Below are 23,060 nucleotides of genomic sequence, written 5' to 3' on the forward strand. Positions count from 1 at the left end.
CCACATGCCGCGGAGCAACTAGGCCCGTGAGCCACAACTACTGAGCCTGCGCGTCTGGAGCCTGTTCTCTGCAACAAGAGAGGCCGCGATAGTAAGAGGCCCGCGCACCGCGATGAAGAGTGGCCCCCGCTTGCCACAACTAGAGAAAGCCCTCGCACAGAAATGAAGACCCAACACAGCCATAAATAAACAAATAAATAAATAAATAATTAAAAAAAAAAAAAAATAGATGATAGGCTAGATTTGACCACAGGTTATATGTTGTTTGCCAATCTCCAATCTTTAGGCTTGGTGCTCAAAATATGGTCCACAGTCCAGCAGCCTTGGCATCACCAGGGAGCTTGTTAGAAATGCAAAATCTCAGGCCCCACCCCAGACCTACTGCATTTTAACAAAATCCCCAGGTGTTTTGTGTGCACCCTAAAGTTTGAGAAGCACTTTGTTAGACACTGTAGTCTTGAGATGATGATAGGAATCCAATGAACCAGTGGCCAAAATCTTTAGTGAATGGGGGCAGGCTGGTATTTGAGGTGGAGCAAGAGGGGTGTGGCTAGATGGCATGGGCTTCAGACAGAAGGGCTCAGGGAAGGAAAGCTGCAGAGCAGTGGTCTGTCTTGGGAGAACACTGGCCCACTTCCCACCGTGTGGGTCAGGGACGGGAGCAGCCACCCAGCCTGGTGCCTCTTTTGGAGCTAGGTCTCTAATTGCTCACTTTCTTCAGGTAGGAGGAGTTTATTCTTATGACTGTAGTTTTGGCCATGTGCCCAACGTGGAACTGATGAAGTTCATCGCGATGGCAACATTTGGCTCCTACCTGTCCACTTGTCCTGAGCCCGAGCCAGGCAACCTGGGTCTGACTGTCTACCACCGGGCGTTTCTCCTCTACTCCTTCCTGCGCAGTGGGGAAGCCCTGAACCCTGAATATTACTGTGGTGAGTGACAGACTGGGGCAGGTGTGGGAACGGGGGAATATAATGTGGACCTAGAGATGACGCAGGAATCCATCTAGGGCTTGGGTCCCCGGGGCACTAGCAGTATAACTGGGGCTGACGGCTTTGGCACTGTTCTCTCGCGACTCAGTGTAGCCTCTGCTCCTGTGCCTCTGTCAGCTAACAGATAAAACACTTTCCCCTTCCCCATCCTCACTGGTCTTCTAGGCTCTCAGCACCGCCTGTTTAATGAGCACCTGGTCTCCGCAAGCAGCAACCCTGCCTTGGCCCTGCGCCGGAAAAAGCACACTGAGAAGGAGGTGCCGGCTGACTTGGTCAGCACCGTGTCTGTGCGGCTTCGAGAGGGCTACAGTGTCCGAGAGGTCACACTGGCCAAAGGTAAGGGTTTAGGCCCTGCTGTATCCCACAAGTCTGAACAAAGCAGAAGACACACATGTACCGTGCATGAGAGGGTGTCTCAGTGACAGATTCTGCCTGTCATTTGAGACAAGTGGGTTCTGAGTTGCCTTCAGGGCTTAGTTCTCATAGCATTTAGCTTCCCAATTCCATCTCCTTTTGCCCCAGGTGAGTCAGCTGAGGATGGTGTGGTGTCCTGAACTTAGCTTTGTTTTCAGATTACTCCTACAAACTTCAGTTTGTGTCATTTGGCAGGCTCTGGGCCTGCATTCTGTGGAACCACGCTTGGAACCTTTGGCCAGGCTAGAGTTCCATGTGGTAGGTGGGGTTTCGGATAGGACTCAGTCCCAGGCCTGGAGTCCCATGCACTCCTGCCCTAACCAGCTCTCCTGCTTCCCCTGAAGGAGGGTCCCAGCTGGAGGTGAAGCTGGTGTTGCTGTGGAAACACAACATGCGCATCGAGTATGTGGCTGTGGCACCCTGGCCCCTGGAGCCTGAGGGCCCTCGAGGCACCCGGGTGGAAGTGACAATGGAAGGTGGCTATGACATCCTGCATGATGTGTCCTGTGCGCTAAGGCAACCCATTCGCTCGCTGTATCGGACCCACGTTATCCGGCGGTTCTGGAACACGCTGCAGAGGTGAGTGAGGTCACCGCTCAGTGAGGGATGCCCCATTTGTTGTGTGGAGGGACAGATGTGTGAAACTGGGGGCTAGAGAGGGTCACCCCGAGCACTAAGCTTGTGTCCAGGGCCCCCTGTGCCCCTGGGGCTCCCCTCCTCTGACTCACCAGAGTCCGGTGAGGCTCAGGGTTGGCGCTTGTTCTGCAGCATTAATCAGACGGACCAGATGCTAGCCCACCTTCAGTCCTTCTCCTCAGTCCCGGAACATTTCACGCTTCCCGACAGCACCAAGAGCGGAGTGCCTCTCTTCTACATCCCGCCTGGCTCCACCACCCCGGTGAGGGGCCCCAACGCTCACTCTCCCCATCTTGTGCCCACCCAGACTTGGATTGGCACTGCATCTAGAGCCCAGAACCACGTTCGTTTTCCTCTCCTCTCAAATCTGAGGCCCCCAAACCAGGACCCTAAGCTTTAGCCTTGAGAGCCCCCTCCCTCCTTCCACGCCCCCGGGGGAAGGAAGGGTCTATAGAGAGAGGCTGTCCTCAGCAGACCACGGGTGTCAGAGGTAAAGACTTGCAGAATGTCTAGGTGGTTGTCTCCCAGCTGGCTGCGAGCCCCCTTGCCGGTCTCCATGTGGCATACTCTGGCCTCCCCCAGCACCTTCAGCCAACCACCGTGAACTGTGCACTTCCTGAAGACCATGGCTCCCTTTGTCCTGTGCTTTCTCCACACTCGGCCCCGGCTGTCAGCCTAGCACTGACAAGCAGGGGGCTTATGCTAGCAAATAATGGCCTCATCCTGGGGTCCTGCCATCACTCAGCGGCTTTCCTCCAAAGTCAGTGATGGAAGTTCCATCCTTTGCCTGGATTCAGCTTTAAAGGGCTACACAGCCTGTCCCTGGGCTCGTTCATCCTAATCCAGCCTTCGTATTGGAGGCCATTTTTGCCTCTGTCCCAGGCTGGGCCATGGGTTCCTTTAGCCTTACACCAGTGCCACCTCTGACCCCCTGAGCCCCACGACTCTGTTTGCTGCGTGGAGGTTATTCATGAATGCTCCTATAGGGCTGTCCTTCCTGTCCGCAGGTGCTCTCCCTTCAGCACAGTGGTTCCGACTCCTCGCACGCCCAGTTCGCTGCCTACTGGAAGCCAGTGCTGTCCATGGACGCTAACTCTTGGCAGCGTTGGCTGCACATGCATCGCCTGGTGCTAATCCTGGAACATGACACGTGGGTATCCGCCATAGTTGGGCCATCGTTGGGGTGGAGGGGCTGGGGTGAGGGGACAGGGAGTGATGGAGAAGGGAAGCAGCAGATGAGCCCGTACCGACCTTGGCCAAGATAACTCCAAGCCGTCCTAGCCCTCCTGCTCATGAGCCTTCAGATCCTCAGACAGGGCCTAGCAGAGAGAGGTAGCAGTCTGTTCTTCTGCCCCATGACTGGGGCTGGGAGGGCTGCCCTCTCTCCACACCCTCTTCCCAGGCCAATCCCCAAGCACCTGCACACCCCGGGCAGCAATGGCCGCTACAGCACCGTCCAGTGCAGGATCTCACACTCCTCGCTGACCTCCCTGCTCCGTGACTGGAGCAGCTTCGTGCTAGTCGAGGGCTATTCCTATGTGAAGCTGCTCTCCAGGTGGGCAAAGTGATGTCCCCTCACTCCTCCCCCTCCCCCTCATCCCACGTCTCTTCCTCTCACCCCAAACCCTCTCCCTCCTACCTCCTAAACCCATCTTCTCCCAGCCAAGGGCTGCTCACGGACTCCCTCCCGTTTCTCCCCAGTGCCCCAGACCAGCCCCCCTCCTCCTTCTACATGATCCGCATCATTTCCAAGGCCCCGTGCATGGTGCTCCGCCTGGGTTTCCCCATCGGCACGCCAGCACAGGCTCGGCACAAGGTGAGCTGGGCCCCGACTCACTCCCAGCCCGAGGAGCCCTGGAATGTTGACTAGCTCTTTCTCCCCAGAACCCCCAGGGCCAGGGCCAGTAGAGGGAGGAGCCCCCAGACCAAGTAAGGCTTGGGGTACAAGGCTTTCTCACCTTGTCTGTGGGCCCCTTCTCCACATCTGTAGGAGACGGGAGTAGGAGGGTCTGATCACATTTTTCCCTCAGATCGTGTCAGACTTGCAGGAAGAAATCCTGCGCCTACGTTTCCCCCACCGGGTGCAAAGCAAGGAGCCAACACCCAAGGTGAAACGAAAAGGGCTGGGGGGCGCCGGTGGGGCCAACTCTCCCTCCAAGTCCCCCCCCATGCTGGGGCCACAGCAGGCCCTGTCTGATCGGCCCTGCCTTGTGGTCCTGCATAAGCCACTGGACAAGCTGCTCATCAGGTTGGTAGAGAGTGGGGACAGGGCCAGGAGTACGCGGGGGGCTGCGGCTAAGCTGGGTATGAGTAGAGATCAACTGGGAATTGCCCCCGTTGCTCAGGTATGAGAAGCTACCGCTGGACTACCGGGCACCCTTCTTGCTGACACTGGAGCCACCAGGGCCACTGCCCCTGGTGTCGGGCCGCTCAGCCTCTTCTAGCCTAGCGTCGCTATCCCGCTACCTCTACCATCAGCGCTGGCTCTGGAGCATCCCATCAGGACTGGCCCCCGCACTGCCGCTCAGCGCCATCGCCCAGCTCCTCTCCATCCTCACTGAGTACGTCACCAAGCCTGCTGGGCAACTTGGGCAGAGTCTAGTGTAGACTCCGGGTTTGGAAGCTGGCAGAAAGCCTAAGCCAGATACTGCCCCGTCTCAGCCCCAGTTTCTGCTGCAGCCGCTGCTATGCAGAGGATCCAGCACAGAGCAGTGTGGGCTGCTGCCCTCCCCACCAGAACTCCCCCGACTCAGTTTATTTTGGCCTCTGGCCCTAACTGGGCCTGCCACCCCTGAGGGACCAGTCGTTTGGGCAGGGCCACCAGCAGACAAGTCTGCCTGGATGGCTGCTGGAAAGTGGGTATATAAGTGGCGTGGGAAGCAGGGGCTGTACACTGAGTGTCTCTCCCCATCTCATCCTGTCCCCACCCCCACTCTTGTGGGGCTTCAGAGTCCGGCTCTCGGAAGGGTTCCACTTTGCCTGCAGCGGGGAAGGAATCATCAACATGGTCCTGGAGCTTCCAATTCAGGTATGTGCTGTCCCTCACGACCCCTCCCACCAAGGTCCAGCATCATCCCAGGGATACTCGCCTCTGAGCTGGGTTGGGACCGCTGGAAACGCTGCCTCACAGGGACCCTGTGGCCAGAGGACCCAAGGCCTGAGGCCAGTCCCAGGACAGTGTGGCGAGGGGACTAAAGTGCTGAGGGTCAGAGCTGGGCCAGGCCAGATCTCTGCCTGGGCTGGGGCAGGGCCAAGCTCTCCCATCCTGTCCCAGAACGAGCCCCCGGGGCAGGCTGCAGTCGAAGAGAGGCACACGTGCGTCGTCCAGTACATCCTCTTCCCCCCGCACTCTACCTCCACCAAGGACAGGTGAGGCCCAGCCCCTCTCTGAGCCACCTTGCTCCACATTCCCCCTTCTTCCTACTGTCCCCTGAAGTTCTGTCTCCCAGTGCTGAGAGTTGGGGCGGGGGATACTGTCTCCAGATGCTTCACTGGGCAGACGCAGGTCTGGAGAGACCACGTGTGAATTGTGGCTGTCCCGTGTGCCCTGGCCTTCCCGCCCTCCATGGACCAACTCCCAACCAGGTGGTGATGGGTTGGACTCTCCTTTCTTCCAGTCTCAGAGCCCTTCTTCCTTTAGCTTCTCAACAGATGATGACAACGATGTGGAGGTGGAGGCCCTGGAGGGAGACTCGGAGCTCAACCTGGTCACCGAGGTGTGGGTGGAGCCACAGTATGGACGAGTGGGACCTGGCCCTGAGAGCTGGAGGCACCTCCAGGACTTGGCATACTCTGAGATCCCTCGAGCTGTGAGTGGCCTCAGGAGTACCCTACCACTTACCAGGTTGGGTGCATCCCCTTGGGAGCAGCACAGCTTGGCGGCTTCCTGGTCCCCCTGAGTCTCTGTGTTCTGAATGTCCGTGACTCTGAGGGCTTCCTTGAGAGCTGGAGGCTGGGGTCCTCTGGGCCAGGAGGGGCTGACCCCTGCCCTCTGCTATTCCTCCCCTAGCTCCACCCTCGGGATGCTGCCTGCATAGGCTCCATGCTGAGCTTTGAGTACTTGTTACAGCTGTGCCAGAGCAAGGAGTGGAGTCCCCTGCCCCCAGAGCCGAGGGTCTCTGACGGTCAGTGGGGAGGGGGCCCCTGGGGAGGAGCAGGCGAGCGGGTGGGGAGAAGGCAGCCACAGTCAGGGACTGTGGGCCTCACTGCGCTCTTGTCTTCCTTCCCTCCCTCCCAGGATTGGACCAGGGAGGAGACGCCTGTGTCCATGAGATCCCTTTCCATTTTGACCTAATGGGACTGTTGCCGCAGTGCCAGCAGATCCAGATGTTCTTCCTTCTGCTTTCCAGAGGTGGGTGAACCTTATACCTAGAGGGCCAGCCAGCCAGGGAGTGTTAGAACGTAGAGGGCAGATGAGTCTGCGAATGAGCGGAAGAGTGAGGGCGCAGGAGGGGGCTTGGAGGCTGCAGGAGGGGCCGGGCTGGTTGGGGCTGAGCCGGGGGTGCCGGGCAGCAGGAGGCCTTTGGTGCTGAGCAGAGTGTGTGTCGGGCAGAGCCAGAGGGCGTCCCTCTCGCCGAGGGGCCCTGTCCCGCCAACGACATGGTGCTGTGCCTGCTGCACAGCTGCCTGGGGCAGGAGCTGAGTGACCGGGAGCTCCCGCTGCCCGCCGCCGACCAGGCCGCCTTCCTGCGCGAGGTGCTGCGGAGGAGCTGCCACAGTCCACGTGAGCCCCCACCTTGTTCCCGGCACCGGACTTTGGCCCAGCCGCTTTCCCCCACCCCACAGGGTGCCTTCTGTCTGGGTCTTGGCCTCCCCTTCCCTTCACCTCCGAGCCCTGCCTCTCTTGCTGGCCCTGCTCTCTCCCACCTCCCTCTACCCCCATTGTAGGTCCAGAGGGGCCACCATTGGGGGACTGCGGGATCCTGAAGGATCAAGCAGGCGGCAGCGCCCAGGCCAGCGGAGACTCAGTTCTTCCCACCCGGGTCAGCACTTGTGCCTCCCCTTGAGCCCTTTGTCATAGTGACTTCCTGCCGTCCCCACATATTCCCCCCCCAGGTTTCCATCACTGGGGATACTAAGTGCCCCCCTCCACTGACAGGATGCCATCATTCCCCTTGCTCCCCGATCTTGCAAGCTATCCCTGAGGATGGACTCTCGGGCGGAGAAAGAGAGCGGGCATTGGATGGTCCCTTATAGATGGCTCTAAGTTTGTTTCTCTCTTACAGAGTCTAGGCCCTTCTGAAACTCTCGGGCCTGTCAATTCTGCCCAGCCCCCTCAGTGGCGCTGCTATGCAAGGCTTGTGACCCCCCAGCATGTGTTTCTGACTTTCCTCCCTGCGACCTTCTCAGGTACCAACCGCTGACCTCTCTCACTAACCCCCTCAGATACAAGCCCTGGAGCTCCCTCACCAGCCCAGCAGGTGGCTCTGAGTTATGTCTTGCTTTTCCTTTTCAGATGTCCAGCATCTGGCTGCCTGTGGCCTGGAGGGACCCTCTCAAGAGGAGACAAAGTCTAAGTTCGAGGACTGCAGTGGGGCTCCCAGCCTGAAAGATCTGGGAGGAACTGGGGTCAGGGCAACAAAGTCCCAGGTCCCCATCCTCAGTGTCACCCCAGCCAGCGGTAAGGCTGCTGACTCTTAAGTCAGTTAAGCTGCAGCGGGAATGGGAACAGATAAGAGGTCTCAAAGCCATGTGCCACCTCTTGCCCACAGACAGTGCCCAGAATCCAGGAGAGCTGAGCCCACCCTTCCATCGGGACTTACCAGCTTACACTGGGCGCCAGGCTTCACAGACAGAGGGTGCAGATGGGCCCCGGACCCGGTGTCCTGTCTACATCTATAGCTGTTCCCTGGAAGCGCTGAGGGAGCAGATGGTGGGTGTGCAGCCCCCTCAGGCGCCCCGAGACCTCGTCTTCCGGTGAGTGCCCTCAGTGTTGACCTAGGTCCTCTCCCAACCCCCAGCCAACCGTGGCCCCCATCTGTGGCTCAGATACATACTCAGGGGTACGGACAGACAGGTTGATGGTCAGTGGCAGGAGCTCAGCTTCTGAGCCATGTCCTGCCCATTTCGTGCTGGACTTCCTCAGCACATCAGTTGAGCTTGCTGGGCCATGAATACATTTGGTAGGGACCTAGGGATGATCCACTGGAAGGTTGGGGATGGTGAGTCTGAGGTGTCACCAGGGGAGCTGGCCAAGCCCTCTCTTTCCTCCTGTTTCTAGGACTCAGCTCCTCGACCAGCCTGCCCTCTCCTCAGCCTGGATGGAGCCCAGGCACAAGGAGGCAGCTACCCACTGTGCCTTGCTGCAGGAGCATGCACAGCGATGCTACGTCCGTGGTGAGTGTGACGCCGTGGCAGGGAGGAGCCCACTTTGCAGGATTACGGGCGTGGGGACTGGAGAGGCCCTTGCAGAGCTTGACCCTCGTGGCCCCTTCCACTTCCACCAGGGCTGTTCCGGAGCTTGCAGCAAGCACAGAGCGTGACCTTGCAGGACATGCTGATAGCAGTGGACGCCTGTGAGGAGCTACTACAGGAAGTAGACATCACCCCTTTTCTGCTCGCACTGTGTGGCCACACTCGGGGTTTGCCTCATGCACCCCCAAGCCCTGGTCCTCTCAGCCCTGGGCCCTTCAGCAGCAGTGTGGAGGAGGGCCCCGAGCCTCGGGAACGAGCTGTCTTGGCTTCTGAGTCCAGGTTGGGATGGTCCCTGAATGACATATAAGGGGGCACACAGACAAAGCCCCTATAAGCAGGGGCCTTCTGACCTGGGGGAGTGGCTGTGCACGGTAGTCCCCAGCCGTGCTTTGTCCTGGCTTCCCACCCCTCCTGCCCAGGCTTCTTTCTCCCATTTGGCACCCACGGCGGTCTTCCTCTCCTACTCTCCTTGTTCTCCTGGCTCTCCTGTTCTGGTGTGGAGTGTTGAGCTAGATTAGGGGTGGGAGTTGTCAGTGGCCATCAGTGAAAGTAGAAGTTTGTTCTGAGGACATTCACATAATAGTAACAATCCCCCAAACTGTGAGTTTCATAGAGGCAAAAACTGTTGAAGGGAGGGAGAGAGGCATGCAGACAGACAGCTACGTGTCTGGTGTCTGCAGTGGGTCAGCACTGGGGAAACAGAAGGAGCGGAAGGATGAGTCCACTGATGATGCCCAGATCGGAAGTCCAGCCCAGTTCTCTCTGCGGAGGTCTAGATCCCACACCTTTCATGCCTCCTAAATGAGTGCACTTTCTTCCCACTAACCCTTGCTTCTCCGCCTGTGTCCCTCCTCCACGGTGAAAGATCTCTCCCTCCACCCACTGGTCCAAGTCAGAAAACTGGGAGTCAGCCTTACTCATTCCTCTGTTTCACAGAAATGTCCAGCCACTAAGAAATGTGGAGGTTAGAGCCAAGACGGGTGGGTTGACTCTCCTGGCCTCTTCCCGCCCATGTCGTGCGCTAATAAGCACCCTTCCTAGAGGCAAAGACAGACAGGTGTGTGCTGCTCCCACTCGGGAAGCAGGCTCGTTTAGGCCTTGATGGTTCCTAACAATTCACTGTCCCCACCCCGCCCTGCCCACTCAGCATAGAGACCGAGGACCTAAGCGAGCCTGAGTTTCAGAGCACCCGTGTCCCTGGCCATCCAGACCCTGGCCTGGAGATATCTCTGACAGACGTCTGCCAGCTCAGAGGAGAGGCACACGATGCCCTGCATAGCCTCATCCAGGTGAGGGTAGAGAGGGCAGAGTCCTGCCTGCACAGGGGGGCAGTGGTCCCTCCTGGGTTCGGGGTGTATAGGTGTCTGTTCTAGGGTGGGAGCAGTGTCCTGCCAAGCAGTGACTGACATCGTAGCCTCCTTCTAACCCCCAAACAGGAGAAGTTCCTGGAGATCAGCGGTCTGTACTTCCGCACAGTGCCCTCCAATCCCCACTACTTCTTCTATTGCCCTCCATCCAGCAGGCGTGAGGTGAGTGGCTTTCTCCCTTACCTCCCTCCTACCCCCAACCTGTAGCCCCAGAGGCCCCGCTTGACCCACCCGGATCCTCTTAACTCTCGGTTCCCTGAGGCCCTGCCTTGGATCATACTGTCTCTTTCTTTTGCCCAGGATGAGGGCCCCCGGGACACAGGAGACAGAAAAGTCAGTGACTTGGAGTTTTCAGAGGCTGAGCTCATGGGAGAAGAAGGTATATAGGCAAGTGGGTAGAGGTGGGAAAGGCTGCTTCAAGCCAGGATTCGGGGGCCTTTGCTGCCAACCTATCCTGTTGACCACACGACGTGTATCTCTAGGAGACACATCTGCCTGCTGTGTCGTCACCGAGAGTGACCCAGAGCTGGAGGTGGAATACCTCGAGAGCCGTGAACCAGACCTGGGGCCTGCTGGGCTGGACTCCGCCTCATTGTCAGACGCAGATACCGTGAACCCCGATGAAGACTCCTTCAGCATCCTGGGGGGCGACTCACCCACGGGGCCCGAGAGCCTGGCACATGACCTGCCACCACTCTTCCTGCACCTCACATGCTCCGTGCGGCTACGCGGCCAGCACAGCTCAGTACCCGTGTGCAGCCTGCCCACCTGCCTGGGTGAGTTTGGGATGCCTAGGGGAGGGTCACTGGTCCAATACAGCCTGTCTGCCTGCCTGGGGGTCGGGGAGAGCCTACGGGTGTAACTCTTTAGCCCTGGAGACTTGGAATCTGTGTTCATCCCAGGGCTGCAGTAACCCCTAACTTCCCTCCTCTCCCAGGCCAGGTGCTTTCTAGTCTGGAAGGCCCCCCCATTGGAGGCCGAGTTCTTCTGCGGGACCTCAGTGTCACTCTGGACGTCTTTGTGCTGACCTTGCCCCTGGAAGTGGAGCTTCCCCCGACCTCAGACCCTCAGCACCACCGGTGGGGCAGCAAGTTTGGTGGGAGGATCTGGGGTCTTGTTGGAGTAGGGGGACCATTAAGAAATCTGTGGGCACCTGGGGACTAAGGGTACCTTAAGGTTTCCAAGAAAGGAATGCTGAGGAGGCCCTAGGAGGATAATAGCTGCTGACCTTTGACCTTTGCTCCTACCCTGTTTCAGGTCAACATCTGAGAGCAGTACGTCCTTCCCACGATCCCCAGGGCAACCATCCGATGATGGCCTGGGGCCCCCACTGCCACCTCCAGGAGAAGACAGGTACTTCCTTATGCTCCCTCTCTGAGTTCCTTGTTCCCTGTTGGTTTTGTTTTCTGGAAACCAATATCTAAACCTTTCTTCCAATTAGGCACCCAGGACTATCTAATTTGGCCACACCCCACAGACTGGCTATTGAGACCACCATGAGTGAGGTGAGGGCCTTCCCTCCCCCAACCTAAGTGACAGCCCCTCAACACTGTAACTGACACCCTTTCCATCAGATGGTGAGGTAAGGCACCCTGTTTATGCTGGGGTCCAAGTGAGGCCTCTCTCAGTCTGTGAGGTGGAGTATCTTCTAGTATCTTCTAATCTAAGAGTGCAGTGATGTCCCAATCAGCATGGGAGGTGCCCTTCACCACTTCCTGGATTGCTCTCCACCTGTAGATCCGCTGGTTGCTGGAGGATGAGATGGTGGGGGCACTCCGAAGAGGGGGCCTCCCCCAGAGCCCTGCCCTGCACCGTGCAGCTGCCCACATCCATAGCTCTCTTGGACGCTCCACCTGCCTTCGCCAAACTCTGCCACTGAGCTTTGTGTTCGGGCCAGAGCGTTCCCTCACACAATTCAAGGAGGTATGCTGCCCTCAGAATGCTCCCTGGTCACCTGGGGGCCCGTCCGTCCCTGGACTCCACATACAGAACCAGAAGGCTCTCTCTTGGTTTGGGTTCACCTCCTCACCCTATTGTCCGACCTTTACCCCATGCCTGGCAGCCCAGCTCAGTGGGAAGAGACCCAGCTCAGTGGGAAGAGACCCAGCTCAACCTTGCCACTGGGCCTGTTGAACCTTAGGCAAGTCACTGAGCCTTTTCGTAACTCAGCAGTAGGGATGCTAGTGTCTGCTTCACCCGGTAGTTGTGAGGGTCTGATGAGGAAGTGTGGGGTGCCATGAACAGGGAGGGCTGCTCCTGCCTAATCTCTGCCCTTGGCTCCTGCTCCCCAGGAGTTCCGCCGCCTCCACCTCCCTGGGCATGTTCTTCTTGAGGACGCTGACAGTGGCTTCTTCTTTGTGGCAGTTGGCCAAGAGCCAGGTGGGTCTCGTGGGGAGCCCCCTTCGGCGGCCTGGGCTTGGCACAGCCAGGAGGACAGGGCGGAAGGCGTTGAAGGGGAGGTGAGTCTTTCCTGGGCTGACCTGGGAACGGAGGGGGTGGTGGTGGAAGTGTGGGGCCTGTACTCCATCCTGACCTCCTGCCTCTCAGGCCCTGACAGCCAGCCCCCAAGCCCCTGGCTCCCCAGAGGATTCTGAGGGCCCCCTGCTCATCAGTCTGCCCAGCCTGCCCCAGCGAGGTAAGAGAGGACTTGCAGCTCCCTGGCCCTGCTTCCATGTTCAGAGGGCATCCTCGGCAGGATTGAGAGAGGCTCCAGGCATTTCCCTTCTCTTCCCAGGGAGCCAGCCTGGGCCCAGCCGGGGACTCAGCCTCATGTCCAGTCAGGGCAGTGTGGACTCAGACCACCTAGGTAAGCTGGGGCGGGGCGCGGAAGACTAAGCTGATGGGAAGTGGACTCAGGGCTGCACAGTGAAAGGTCTGGGCAGGGCCATCAGAAGGGACTAACCTGGAGGGGCCCACCAAGCTGATACACTTGGGGCTCAGATGAGCCTAAGGATGGGGTTGAACTTCAGCACGTTTGACACAGGTTACGACGGTGGCAGCAGTGGCTCAGACAGTGAGGGTCCCAGTGAGACCCCAGGTGAGAAGGCCCCCTTCACGCTGCGGACCCCGCCCGGCCCAGCACCTCCACAGCCTTCGCTCGCGGGCCTCCCTGGGCCCTGCCTGCCTGACTTCTGGCTCATCGTCCGGGTGCTGCAGGACCGTGTGGAAGTGTATGCACACGCACGGTAAGGAGCAGCGGGGCCCTACACCCTGACTCTGATGTTAGCTTCTTCTCCCTGGTCCCACATCACCCCTCTTCAGTGTCGTTAGAAGGCTAGACTTGGGACTGAGGGTTTGGGTAGGGGTCTGACTTGTGTTCTAAGGTTGGGGGCTCCTGACCACTTCCCACAGATTGTAGCAAAGCGCATCACTCTGCTTTCCTAATGGAGTTGAAAAGCTGATGAGGATTTTGGTTCCTAGCCGAGCATTAAGCGCATCTGTAGTTCACAGCAGCTTCAGGAGCTGTAGATATATAAAAATAAGGAATAATAGATAATATTTAACAAGTACTTGCTATGCGGCAGGCACCGTTCTAAGTTTTTTACATGGATCAACTCATTTAATCTGTAACAGCCCTATGAGGTATTACTATCCTCGTGGTCTGAATGAAGAAACTCCAGCACAGATAAGTTAAACACTTGCCCAAGGTCTCAGTTAGTAAGTGGCAGCGCCAGGATCCATACCTAGGTATCTGGTTCAGTACTGCTCTAATCACAGTGTTGAGAGGGGTGGGGGTGTTGAGAGAAGGGAGGACCCACCATCCTGAGGAAGAAGATCTGAGGGTAGAGAAGGTGAGCTGCATGATGGAAGCCTCAGTATGGCAGCTGGTGAGGCAAGCATGGAACCCAGGCTTCCAGAATTGCTATTGAGAATTCCATCTTTCCCAGTTCCCATCTTGTTTACTTCCCCTTGTCCAGTCCTCCTTCCTTTTCATGGTTCCTCTTGGCGCCAACTCCCATGACACCCTCCCCACTGCAATTCTGTGTCCAATCCATCCTTCCCAGGAGCCTGATTCGGGAGGATGGGGGGCCAGGCACTGAGTGTCGCCACCTGCAGCAGCTCCTGGTGAGGCGAGTTGGGGAGATCTGCAGGGAGGTCAACCAGGTAAGAGGCAGCCGGGGGCAGGGCTTTCCAGGCATGGGACACAGCCCAGATGAGGAAGGGGTTTCCAGGAACCTGACCTTCAGAGGCTGTTGGCCCATCTTTGATGTTTTCTTTGACCCTTAGTTACTGGGATGCTATTACGCCCTAGGCTCCCTACAAACTGGGGAGCTCTCCCTAACCCACCCCCAGAGTGGGTCACTCTCTCATCCCCTCCCAGTGACTATGAGATGCTCCCTCTCATTGCACTGTGCTACCATTTGGGACATGATAGTGAACAAGACAGAGGGAAACCCTGACTCTCTGGAGCTTATGTCAAGTGGAGGAGATAGACATGGAACAACTAAAACACACAAACTATTTCCACTACAATTGTGAAGGCTTCTACAGAGGAAAAGCAGAGACTGGTGTGAGAGCGTATAACAGGGATCTGACCATCTGCAGTGTCAGGGAAAGCTGGGAAGAAGAGATTTTTTTAAGCTGAGACCTGAAAGATGGTGAACAGATTCTGGCAAAGAGGAGGGACAGATGTTCCTATCTGGGCTTCAGTGCTCAGAGCCCGGAGCCCAGTGACTGTCAGACATCATCTCTGAGCTCCCAGTGGTTACAGATGCTCTTTTTGACTTCTAACCCCCAGTGATAATGGGCGTTCCCTCCAGCCTTTGATCACCCCTCACCACCCCCACCATTGTATGGGGGAATATTTCAGTTCCCAGAGGCCTTGCTCCTTCTTCTCCCAGCGGCTGCTTCTTCAGGACCTTCATGACAGTCACGTGTGTAACTCTCTTCTGGTGGCTGAGAGTGAAGAAGATCTATGGCGCAGCGAGACCCCCTTCCACTCCCGTCAGCGGGTACCACTGCCCAGTGATGGTGAGTCCTGCCCAGTGATGGTGGGTCCCACCCAGGAGCCTCCCTCCCCAGGGGATGCTGCTGCCCCTGCCTTTATCGAAGACTCTGTTGAGAAGCTGCGGGTAGAGTCACCATTAATTGCCATCAGTGCCAGGTAATACAGGGAGGGCAGGGAGGAGAGGACAGAAAAGGATCACCAGGTTTGGCTGTTGCGAGTTCATCAGTGACTTTAGTGAAAATGCTTTCAATGGAGAGACGGGAGTAGAAACCAGAGGAAATGGAAACATGAAAGGATGTTAGGTAAGAGGAGCTGGGACTAATTAGTCTTTCAAGTAGCCTGGCAGTGAAGGAAGAGACAAAGTAGATACGGCAGAAACTAAAGGAAGGTGGGAGGCAAGGCAGGAATTTAAAATAAGGTAAATAAATAAATAAATAAATAAAATAAAATAAAATAAAATAAGGTAGAGACTTGAGCACCCTTATGTTCCACGGGAAAGAGCCAGCAGAGGGGGAGAAATACAGGAGAGAAGGTACACGGAAGAGGCCCCCCGCTGTGACCTGTCTTCCTAAATGCACGCCTCTGCCTGGCCCTACCTTGTTTTCCAAAATGACTGTCTTTCCCCTGCAGGATAATAGACAGGGCCGAAGAAGGGGGCAGGGGCATCGTGGACAAGCAGGCCAGCTCACAGGGGAGAAGAACAGAGGGGTGGAGCCTGAGGGCCGGTAGAAGGATTTGCCTTCTGATTGGCTGTCCCTCCAGACAGGCAGGCAGGCACAGAACCCTTCGGGGTTTCTGAGATTTCTGGTCATAGTTAGGAAACGTGATAATCTACTCGAGATGGTAATTGAAGTCTCCGCAATTCTGCTTCCTTCTCTTACTCCTCATGACCTCTCACCCCAGCTCACAGAGGAAAGCCAGATCATGCCATTCCTTTGCCATTGTCTCTCTGTTATAAAAGTCAGATCACTCCTTATCTTTAACATTCTCAGCAAGTCCGTGGACGAACGTTCCTAACAGCTCCGGGAGAGTACATCTCTCAGCTCATCCTGGGATGTATTCCATATCAAAGCAGAATCCCCATAATTGATGGACTTCCCAGGGTTTTGAAGCATCTTCTGCAAATCGAGTATGAGCTACGACAGCCAAGCACTTTTACTTCACAATGGCTCCCAGCAGCCCAGGATGTAAGATCAGTCAGAATCCAGACCCAGCCCTTCCTCATTTTAGTCTCTCCATATGGTTTTGCTGAAACCCTTAGCAACCAGCGTTCCATTCCAGACTCTGCAGCCTCCCAGGTGTCCTGTACGCTGCTCACATCTGACAGCAGCTTCTCTGAGAAACCAAATTGCCACCTTGACCTACCGGAAGGTTCCTCATCGACCTGGAAACCTAAAAAGGGTGGACTGAGGCCATGGGCTGTGGCCATGGGCTCTTGTGTAGAGCCACACTGCCCTTTGGGTTCTCTGGGATAGCTGTCCTCCAAAGCACAGGACGTAGTTTCCCCCCACTTTGCTGCACGTGTGTGTAAGCAGTCACGCCCTTTTTGTTTTAATGGGGTTATTGTTGCAACTCCCAATGAGTACACAAGTGGGGTGTATGTTGTGTACCCCGTATATGTATATGTATATGTGTGTGTATATGTATATGTATATGTTTTGACAGGCTCAGAGTGTCTTCGCATTATCTTCAGGATTTTCTCATGCTTTGCCTTGCCTGACACCTTTTCTTAGCTCCTTCTCCACATCTCCCTGACATAGTTCTGAAAACCTTTGTGCTGTGACTTATCTGCCTAAAAGCATGGTCCTATCTTATTACCCAAAATGACCATCTATCCCCCCTGCAGAGTAATAGGCCCGAGGAGTAGGGGGAGTGAGGACAGGTAGGCTGGTTCACAGGTGAGAAGTCTCTGAGGGTCGAGGGCTGTGTCCCGTTTCTGATCCATTGTCACCCTTCCCGCAGATTACGCTGCTGATGAGAGCTGTGGACCCCGAGGGTACCTAGCAGCCACCATGCAGTTTGTCCCTGGCCATTTCTCCTGTGACGTTGTGTGGGGAACCGTGATTCGAGTCCACTCACGCCTCAAAATGGGGCCCAGCATGGGGGTCTCTCGGGGTATGTGATTGACATGAGAGGGCAGGTAGAGTTCAGGCAGGTCGAGGTCGGGGGGCGATCTGGAGAAGGGAGTTTCCTGAACCCATGTTCCTCCCCCAGCCATCCAGGCCCTGCGCTCTGTGCTCAATGCCTTCTCCGTGGTGAACCGGAAGAATATGTTTGTTTATCAGGAGCGAGCAACGAAGGCTGTGTACTATCTGCGGTATGTGGGCCCTGAGAAGATGGGCTACAGCATGGGTTAAGGTTGGCGCAGGAGGAGGTATGTCCAAAGCCCTTGCCACTCTTTCCCAGGCTCCTGGAGACGTCCTGCAGTGAGCGGCCATGGGACGGCGATGCCCTGCCCCCGTCCCTAGCTCTGTCCCGAAGCCAGGAGCCCATCTACTCTGAGGAAGCCTCGGCATGTATCCCCCACTCCCCGATGCCCCCGTGCTCCCTCATGCTTTGCTCCCTGGAGCCGGGCCCTGACCAGAGTTTCCCTGCAGGGTCCTCGTTCTCCCCTGGACATGGCCTCCAGCCGAGGTTCAGATGCTGCTCGTCCTGTGGGCCAAGTGGACAGACATATCCAGCTGCTGGTGCATGGCGTAGGGCAGGCAGGTGAGGGCCATGCGGAGGGGTCGGGGAGCGACCAGATGAGGTTCCAAAGTCCTCTGGGACTTCTCTTCTTATGCCAGCTCATGCTGTGCTCTGGGCTTCTCTCAAGCAGGAGCTGGGTGGGAAAGGACAGGCTCCTGGGATGTTTAGGGGTAGGACCTGTCGCTGACTGAAATGCATCTTAGGGAAGAGGAGCTGTAAAAGTTGACACCCAGATGTCTGTCCTGGGTGACTGTGTGGGTGGATGGTGGTACCACTGGCCGGGTACTGGGGCAGGTTTGGGGTGAAGATGATGGGTTCAGTTTGGGATACGTTGAGCCTGAGGCATCCAGTAGGCAACTGGCTCATTTAATTTATTTATGGCTCAAAAGTGCACTAGTCTTAGGTTAAGACTGCGACATATGAGGTAGTTGCTATTATTATCCCCATTGTATTGAGGGGGGCACTGAGGCTTTGAGAGGTTAGACTCACTTGTCCACGGTCACATGACGAGTAGCTTGGCAGAACCAGAGCCTGGTGCTGGCCACCTCTGGTGCATGGGAGCCTGTTTGAATCTGGGGTTAAGGGCTGGGATGGGGGTAGCTGGATCCTCCGCCCGTGTCCCCACCTTGCCGCCGTGGCTGTGTCCAGGTCCCGAGATCACAGATGAGCTGGTGCGGGTTCTGCGTCGGCGCCTGGATGAGGCCACCCTGGACGTCATCACGGTCATGCTCGTTCGGAACTGCAAGCTGACGCCGGCTGACGTGGAGGTCAGCTCCCTCCCAGGCTCCCTGCGTGGCTCCCCGCAGCCGCAGGGACGGTCTCCGCGGCAACCTCTTCCTTCATCTCTGACTCCCCTTCCTTCCCTCTCTCTGCAGTTCATCCAGCCCCCTGGAAGTCTGCCCTCGGAGGTGCTGCATCTGGCGCTGCCGCCCTCCTGCAGGCCCTGGCTTCCTGCCCTGGCCTGGTACCTGCGGCAGAATCTGCTCATCTTCCTGCACTCCCCCAAGTACACAGACAGCAACAGCCGGAACCACTTCCAGGTGAGACTGCACGCACCTCTCCCCACCCGCGTGCACCAGGCCCTCCACCCACCACACACCCTTGCTGTGTAACTGTTTGCTACAGATGCCCCCCACCAATGTACCTTTGCCCATGGGCCTGTGTACACCCAGGCACCCCTTCCCCGGCCTTTATTATCTACCTGTGTCTTCCTGTGCTTCTACGTGTAGCTGTCCCCCACTTCTCCTTGTGGATACCCGTTCCCTGATGGCATTTGTCCATTTGCCTGGTCTTAGTGCTCGGTGGCCGTTCTCTCCCCAGCATCCACTCCCACCACAGGGTGGCCTCCCCGACTTGGACATCTACTTGTACAACAAGCCTGGAGGACAAGGCACTGGGGGCAAAGGTACAGTGCAGGGCCTGGGCCCGTGGCACCACCAGGCATGGGAAAGCCTGTTCCTGTCCCACGACTGAGGGCCTTTCCCAGCCTTGCAGCTGAGGGGGATTGGGTGGGGTGGGGCAGGGCCTGGAAGTCCCAGACCTGAGCTTTCCTGTGGATTTCTACCCAGGGGTCGCCTGCATCACTCTAGCTTTTGTGGATAAGGAGGGAGCCCCCATCTCACTGGCATCATGGCCCCCCTCTTCTCCGGGGCCCCCAGACCCACTGCAGGAGGAGGAATTTGAGCAGCTGACTCAAGTCACTCGCTGCCCAGTCGTGCCGGATAATTCTTCAGGTAGGGAAGCTTGGTCAGAGGAGGGAGTGTTCCTTTAATGCTGCAGAAACCAGGGACACACTCAAGTGGCCCCCATTCTCTCCTCCAGCTCCGAACGGGGCCCCACGGCTTCGACTGGATGTGTGGGAAAAGGGGAACATCAGTATCGTGCAGCTGGAGGAGAAGCTCCGAGCAGCAGCTCGCCAGTCCCTGGCTGATGCCATCATGGAGCTCCGGCTGCTGCCAGCTTCACTATGTACAGAGGACACGTCCCCAGGTACGCAGGGTCTGGAGAACCTCACAGGTCTAGGTGCAAACGTGAGAATCTGGGGAGACGTCGCAGAGCCCCCATCTGAAATACACATTCACAGCTGTCCATCACCTTCCCTGCATCAGCAAGGTGATACGCCTTGGTAGAAATGTATGCATGCTGGTCACTCAGTTAGAGAGGGGGAATATATGGTCAGGAACTCCCTTCACACAAACTCACACAGCCATGGACCTTCAGTTGCATATACTGCCATTCAGGAACAGGTAGAGTAAGTGGCACATCACTCTCTTACCAGTCTTGGGGCTAGATTGTCTGAAATGGGGATTGATGGTCAGTGACAGGAGTCTGTAATGTCTGCTGCCCACAGGAAGTCTCAAGAGCGGGTCATTGGAAACCAAGAGCCCTGCAGGCCGAGCTAGCATCTTTCCCCCTGGCCCTGGCCCTCGCCCTGGCGAGCCTGTGACACCCCCAAGCAAAGCTGGCCGACGTAGCTTCTGGGATATGCTGGTAATGGGAAAAAGGGAGGTGGTGAAGTTGACATCTATCTGCCTTCTTGTCTGCCTCCTGTCTCCCTACACGCTCCTACAGGCCCTGCCCCAGATCTCCTGTTGTGTAAAACTGCTCTGTGCCTTGGATAGGAGTGTGCAGAGCGTGGCAAGTTCTCACTGATACCGAGAGAGCCTCAGCTTGTTAAGTGCTTTCACTTCCACTTTTCCTGTCGGATCCTCCTAGCCTGCACGATTGCAGCAGGCCTTTCACCAGTGAGGCAGCTGAGGCTCCAGAAAGTTGAGTAGCCTGTCCAAGGCTGCTTGGTCAGCCTCCAGGGCCTGAACCCGGGCCTCCAAATCCTCCAGGCTCTTGTTACCGTTCCATGATGCCTCCGTCCTCCGCCCCGTTCCCCTTCCCTTTAGCCCCTCCTCATTCACTGCATTGTCCCCAGAGTAAAACAGAATGTGGGGACTTGGGTTCCCCCAAAACAACTGATGACATTGTCCTGGATCGGCCAGAAGACACTCGGGGCCGGAGGCGTCACAAAACAGAGAGTGTTCGGACTCCCGGTGGGACTGAGCGGGCAGCAGGCCCAGAGTCTGGAGCCCAGAGACAAAGGTGTGTGTGTGTGTTGTCATGGGAGGTGTGGTGTGAAGTCACAGGGGATGTTGGGTGCGTGTAAACACAGCCGTCTTGTATGTGGGTGCAAGGCTGTTACTCCTGCTGTGTCTTCAGACGCAGGACCACACAGCTGGAGGAGGGTGAGGCGGGCACCCTGCAGCCTGTGTTTGCTCTTGTCGCTCAGCGCTGGATGGAGTTCATGGTTCAGATGGGTGAGACCCCAGCCCCCTCTCCCACCCTTACGCTCCTGCCCTGGTCCCCATGCCACAGCCCCACCGTGACTTCTATGTCCTGGATCCAGGATGTGCCTCGGTGTCCAGGAGCTCCACTCACATGGTGTCCCGGTTCCTGCTCCCATCTGTCCTGTCTGAATTCACCACTCTGGTCACCTCAATGGCTGGAGACACCAGTGTCCGCATCTTTGAGCAGCATTTGTGAGTTTGGGGTCTCACAGCAGCTGAGGTAGGAGAGGTGGGGGCCTGGGCCCAGGAGGAGATAACCAGGGAATGGGGCCATGGACGGTCTGCTTTCTGTCCGTCCCTCCCACTAGGGCTTCTGAGCCAGAGATCTTCAGTCCTTGTTCCCTTGGACAGCTGGGCCCAACTCCCCGCCCGGCAGCTGAGCGGCATCTGCTGCTTCTGGGGAGGAACTTCTCGCAGTGGAGGAGACCCACCCAGCAGGGTGAGGCCATGGCCTGGAGGAGGGTGGGCTCAGAGTGACTGACCCTGGAGCCGCTGACCCCGTGGGAGGCAGGGTGGGATCAAAGGGGGTCGGCCCCCAGACCCTCATTTTGCCCCTCCCTGACCCTGTAGCTGCCAAAGCCGTGCAGCGCTTCGAGCCAGGAGGCGACGGGAGCTTGGGGCGAAATGCTCCCCGGCAGAGATTCTTGCTGCTGGAGGTCATGGACAAGAAGGTAGACGTGGGGCCAGGGGCTGGCTGGGAGGAGGGGCTCCATGATCCCACTGACGCTGAGCCCTGACTTCCAGCTGCAGCTGCTGACCTACAACTGGGCTCCAGACCTGGGGGCGGCCCTGGGCCGAGCACTGGTTCGCCTCGTGCAGTGGCAGAACGCACGCGCCCATCTCATCTTCTGCCTCCTCAGCCAGAAGCTTGGGCTCTTCCACCACTACGGCCAGTTGGACTTCCCAGTGCGCGACGCAAAGGTGCCTGCTGCTCAGGTTCTCTCCTCTCCTGAGTGGTCAGCTAAAGGAAGTAGCAGTTCGGGAACAGGAGAGGGGACAGGCTGAGGGCAGGGGCAGTGGGGCGGGAGAGTCTGAGAGAGGAGGCCACGGGGGCGGTGGGAGAGGAGGTCTGAGGGCAAAGGCCATGGACCCATTGTGAGGCTCCGTCTCTCTTAGGAGCCAAACCCATTCCTGCTGCCGACCATGGAAGCAGAGACCCTCATCCGGAGTGCAAGCCCCCCTCTGAGCCGCGAGCAGGGACGGCTGAGTGGGTCCTCTCGGGGTGGGGGCCCCCTTGCCCTGGACACATTCCCCTTCGATGAGGCCCTAAGGGATATCACGGCCGCCCGCCCCAGCTCCTCCCTCGGCCCTGTGCCCAGACCGCCCGATCCTGTCACCTACCATGGACAACAGTTCCTGGAGATCAAGATGGCAGAGCGCAGAGGTGAGGGCGCTGAGCCGGGCAGCGGGCAGGGCAATCTGTGGAGTCTGGCAGGGCGAGAGGTGGCCACTCCTGGGGGCCGCTACTAATGCCTCCAACCCCCAGAACTGGAGCGCCAGATGAAGATGGAGAACCTGTTTGTAACGTGGCAGCAGCGCTCCGCCCCAGCCAGCATGCCCATCAGTGTGAGTGGCCAACCCGCGTCCTCTGGGAGCGTCCCATGACCCTGCCCTGGCCACCGCCCCGGTGCTCACTGCCCACTTCCCCAGGCCGGGGAGCTGGAGACCCTGAAACAGTCGTCTCGCCTGGTGCATTACTGTGCGACGGCACTGCTCTTCGACCCCGCAGCCTGGCTGCATGGGCCCCCAGAGACCTCTGGGCCCCTGGAGGGGCAGGTGAGGCTCCAGGCTCTGGATTTCTCCTGTGGGACCTCCCTTTACCCAGCGGGGACCTCCATTCCTCCACCCCTGCTAGGGTGGTTGACGGTGGGTAGAGCCTTTCTTAATCTCCACTCCCACAGCGGCGCCACCGCCCTGAGTCAGGGTCTGGGAGCCGAGAGGCCTCCGCCAGCTGCGACTCCTCGGATGGGCCTCCACCGGGCGCCCGGGAGGAGCCTTGGCTGAAGGAGCTGAGCTTGGCTTTCCTGCAGCAGTACGTGCAGTATCTGCAGAGCATGGGCTTTGTGCTGGTGCCGCTGCGGCCCCCCTCGCCCGCCCGCAGGTGAGCGCGTCTCGTCTCCCCGCCCTCCTCTCCTCCTCCCCAGCAGGTGAGGCCCCACACACCCTTCCTCTTGGGTCCTATTTGGGTAGTTTGGGCCTTGCGTACAACCATCTCATCAGGCCCGCACACACACGTTAGGATCTGGGACACCTACCTGCAGCCCTC

The 23,060-nt window shown here is 57.7% G+C and overlaps 1 protein-coding gene across 4 annotated transcripts in view; it reads left to right on the forward strand.

The window, feature by feature from the left end:
• SZT2 (SZT2 subunit of KICSTOR complex) overlaps nucleotides 1-23,060 on the forward strand; it is a 52,472-nt gene that overhangs the window by 20,603 nt on the left and 8,809 nt on the right. Inside the window, exons 8-62 of one of the 4 annotated variants that reach the window (XM_059920661.1) lie at nucleotides 722-932; nucleotides 1,158-1,328; nucleotides 1,751-1,985; nucleotides 2,175-2,304; nucleotides 3,050-3,192; nucleotides 3,445-3,597; nucleotides 3,744-3,858; nucleotides 4,073-4,290; nucleotides 4,388-4,603; nucleotides 4,992-5,070; nucleotides 5,317-5,411; nucleotides 5,683-5,851; nucleotides 6,052-6,166; nucleotides 6,280-6,393; nucleotides 6,595-6,765; nucleotides 6,930-7,024; nucleotides 7,268-7,391; nucleotides 7,498-7,662; nucleotides 7,754-7,958; nucleotides 8,263-8,378; nucleotides 8,489-8,735; nucleotides 9,604-9,745; nucleotides 9,893-9,985; nucleotides 10,124-10,202; nucleotides 10,306-10,599; nucleotides 10,761-10,902; nucleotides 11,081-11,176; nucleotides 11,265-11,328; nucleotides 11,561-11,746; nucleotides 12,115-12,282; nucleotides 12,371-12,458; nucleotides 12,558-12,629; nucleotides 12,807-13,008; nucleotides 13,828-13,927; nucleotides 14,665-14,794; nucleotides 16,734-16,886; nucleotides 16,986-17,088; nucleotides 17,178-17,283; nucleotides 17,369-17,480; nucleotides 18,108-18,226; nucleotides 18,335-18,499; nucleotides 18,780-18,864; nucleotides 19,028-19,192; nucleotides 19,281-19,448; nucleotides 19,810-19,949; nucleotides 20,383-20,549; nucleotides 20,667-20,764; nucleotides 20,854-20,986; nucleotides 21,103-21,233; nucleotides 21,365-21,465; nucleotides 21,539-21,730; nucleotides 21,911-22,178; nucleotides 22,281-22,360; nucleotides 22,445-22,570; nucleotides 22,696-22,895. In XM_059920661.1, coding sequence (XP_059776644.1) covers nucleotides 722-932; nucleotides 1,158-1,328; nucleotides 1,751-1,985; nucleotides 2,175-2,304; nucleotides 3,050-3,192; nucleotides 3,445-3,597; nucleotides 3,744-3,858; nucleotides 4,073-4,290; nucleotides 4,388-4,603; nucleotides 4,992-5,070; nucleotides 5,317-5,411; nucleotides 5,683-5,851; nucleotides 6,052-6,166; nucleotides 6,280-6,393; nucleotides 6,595-6,765; nucleotides 6,930-7,024; nucleotides 7,268-7,391; nucleotides 7,498-7,662; nucleotides 7,754-7,958; nucleotides 8,263-8,378; nucleotides 8,489-8,735; nucleotides 9,604-9,745; nucleotides 9,893-9,985; nucleotides 10,124-10,202; nucleotides 10,306-10,599; nucleotides 10,761-10,902; nucleotides 11,081-11,176; nucleotides 11,265-11,328; nucleotides 11,561-11,746; nucleotides 12,115-12,282; nucleotides 12,371-12,458; nucleotides 12,558-12,629; nucleotides 12,807-13,008; nucleotides 13,828-13,927; nucleotides 14,665-14,794; nucleotides 16,734-16,886; nucleotides 16,986-17,088; nucleotides 17,178-17,283; nucleotides 17,369-17,480; nucleotides 18,108-18,226; nucleotides 18,335-18,499; nucleotides 18,780-18,864; nucleotides 19,028-19,192; nucleotides 19,281-19,448; nucleotides 19,810-19,949; nucleotides 20,383-20,549; nucleotides 20,667-20,764; nucleotides 20,854-20,986; nucleotides 21,103-21,233; nucleotides 21,365-21,465; nucleotides 21,539-21,730; nucleotides 21,911-22,178; nucleotides 22,281-22,360; nucleotides 22,445-22,570; nucleotides 22,696-22,895 — 7,955 coding nt within the window. The remainder of the gene's footprint in view (nucleotides 1-721; nucleotides 933-1,157; nucleotides 1,329-1,750; nucleotides 1,986-2,174; nucleotides 2,305-3,049; nucleotides 3,193-3,444; nucleotides 3,598-3,743; nucleotides 3,859-4,072; nucleotides 4,291-4,387; nucleotides 4,604-4,991; nucleotides 5,071-5,316; nucleotides 5,412-5,682; nucleotides 5,852-6,051; nucleotides 6,167-6,279; nucleotides 6,394-6,594; nucleotides 6,766-6,929; nucleotides 7,025-7,267; nucleotides 7,392-7,497; nucleotides 7,663-7,753; nucleotides 7,959-8,262; nucleotides 8,379-8,488; nucleotides 8,736-9,603; nucleotides 9,746-9,892; nucleotides 9,986-10,123; nucleotides 10,203-10,305; nucleotides 10,600-10,760; nucleotides 10,903-11,080; nucleotides 11,177-11,264; nucleotides 11,329-11,560; nucleotides 11,747-12,114; nucleotides 12,283-12,370; nucleotides 12,459-12,557; nucleotides 12,630-12,806; nucleotides 13,009-13,827; nucleotides 13,928-14,664; nucleotides 14,795-16,733; nucleotides 16,887-16,985; nucleotides 17,089-17,177; nucleotides 17,284-17,368; nucleotides 17,481-18,107; nucleotides 18,227-18,334; nucleotides 18,500-18,779; nucleotides 18,865-19,027; nucleotides 19,193-19,280; nucleotides 19,449-19,809; nucleotides 19,950-20,382; nucleotides 20,550-20,666; nucleotides 20,765-20,853; nucleotides 20,987-21,102; nucleotides 21,234-21,364; nucleotides 21,466-21,538; nucleotides 21,731-21,910; nucleotides 22,179-22,280; nucleotides 22,361-22,444; nucleotides 22,571-22,695; nucleotides 22,896-23,060) is intronic. The other 3 variants (XM_059920672.1, XM_059920691.1, XM_059920681.1) reach the window with 3 other exon arrangements.

This window comes from Balaenoptera ricei, chromosome 1, assembly GCF_028023285.1.
Source record: "Balaenoptera ricei isolate mBalRic1 chromosome 1, mBalRic1.hap2, whole genome shotgun sequence".
Taxonomy (NCBI): domain Eukaryota; kingdom Metazoa; phylum Chordata; class Mammalia; order Artiodactyla; family Balaenopteridae; genus Balaenoptera; species Balaenoptera ricei.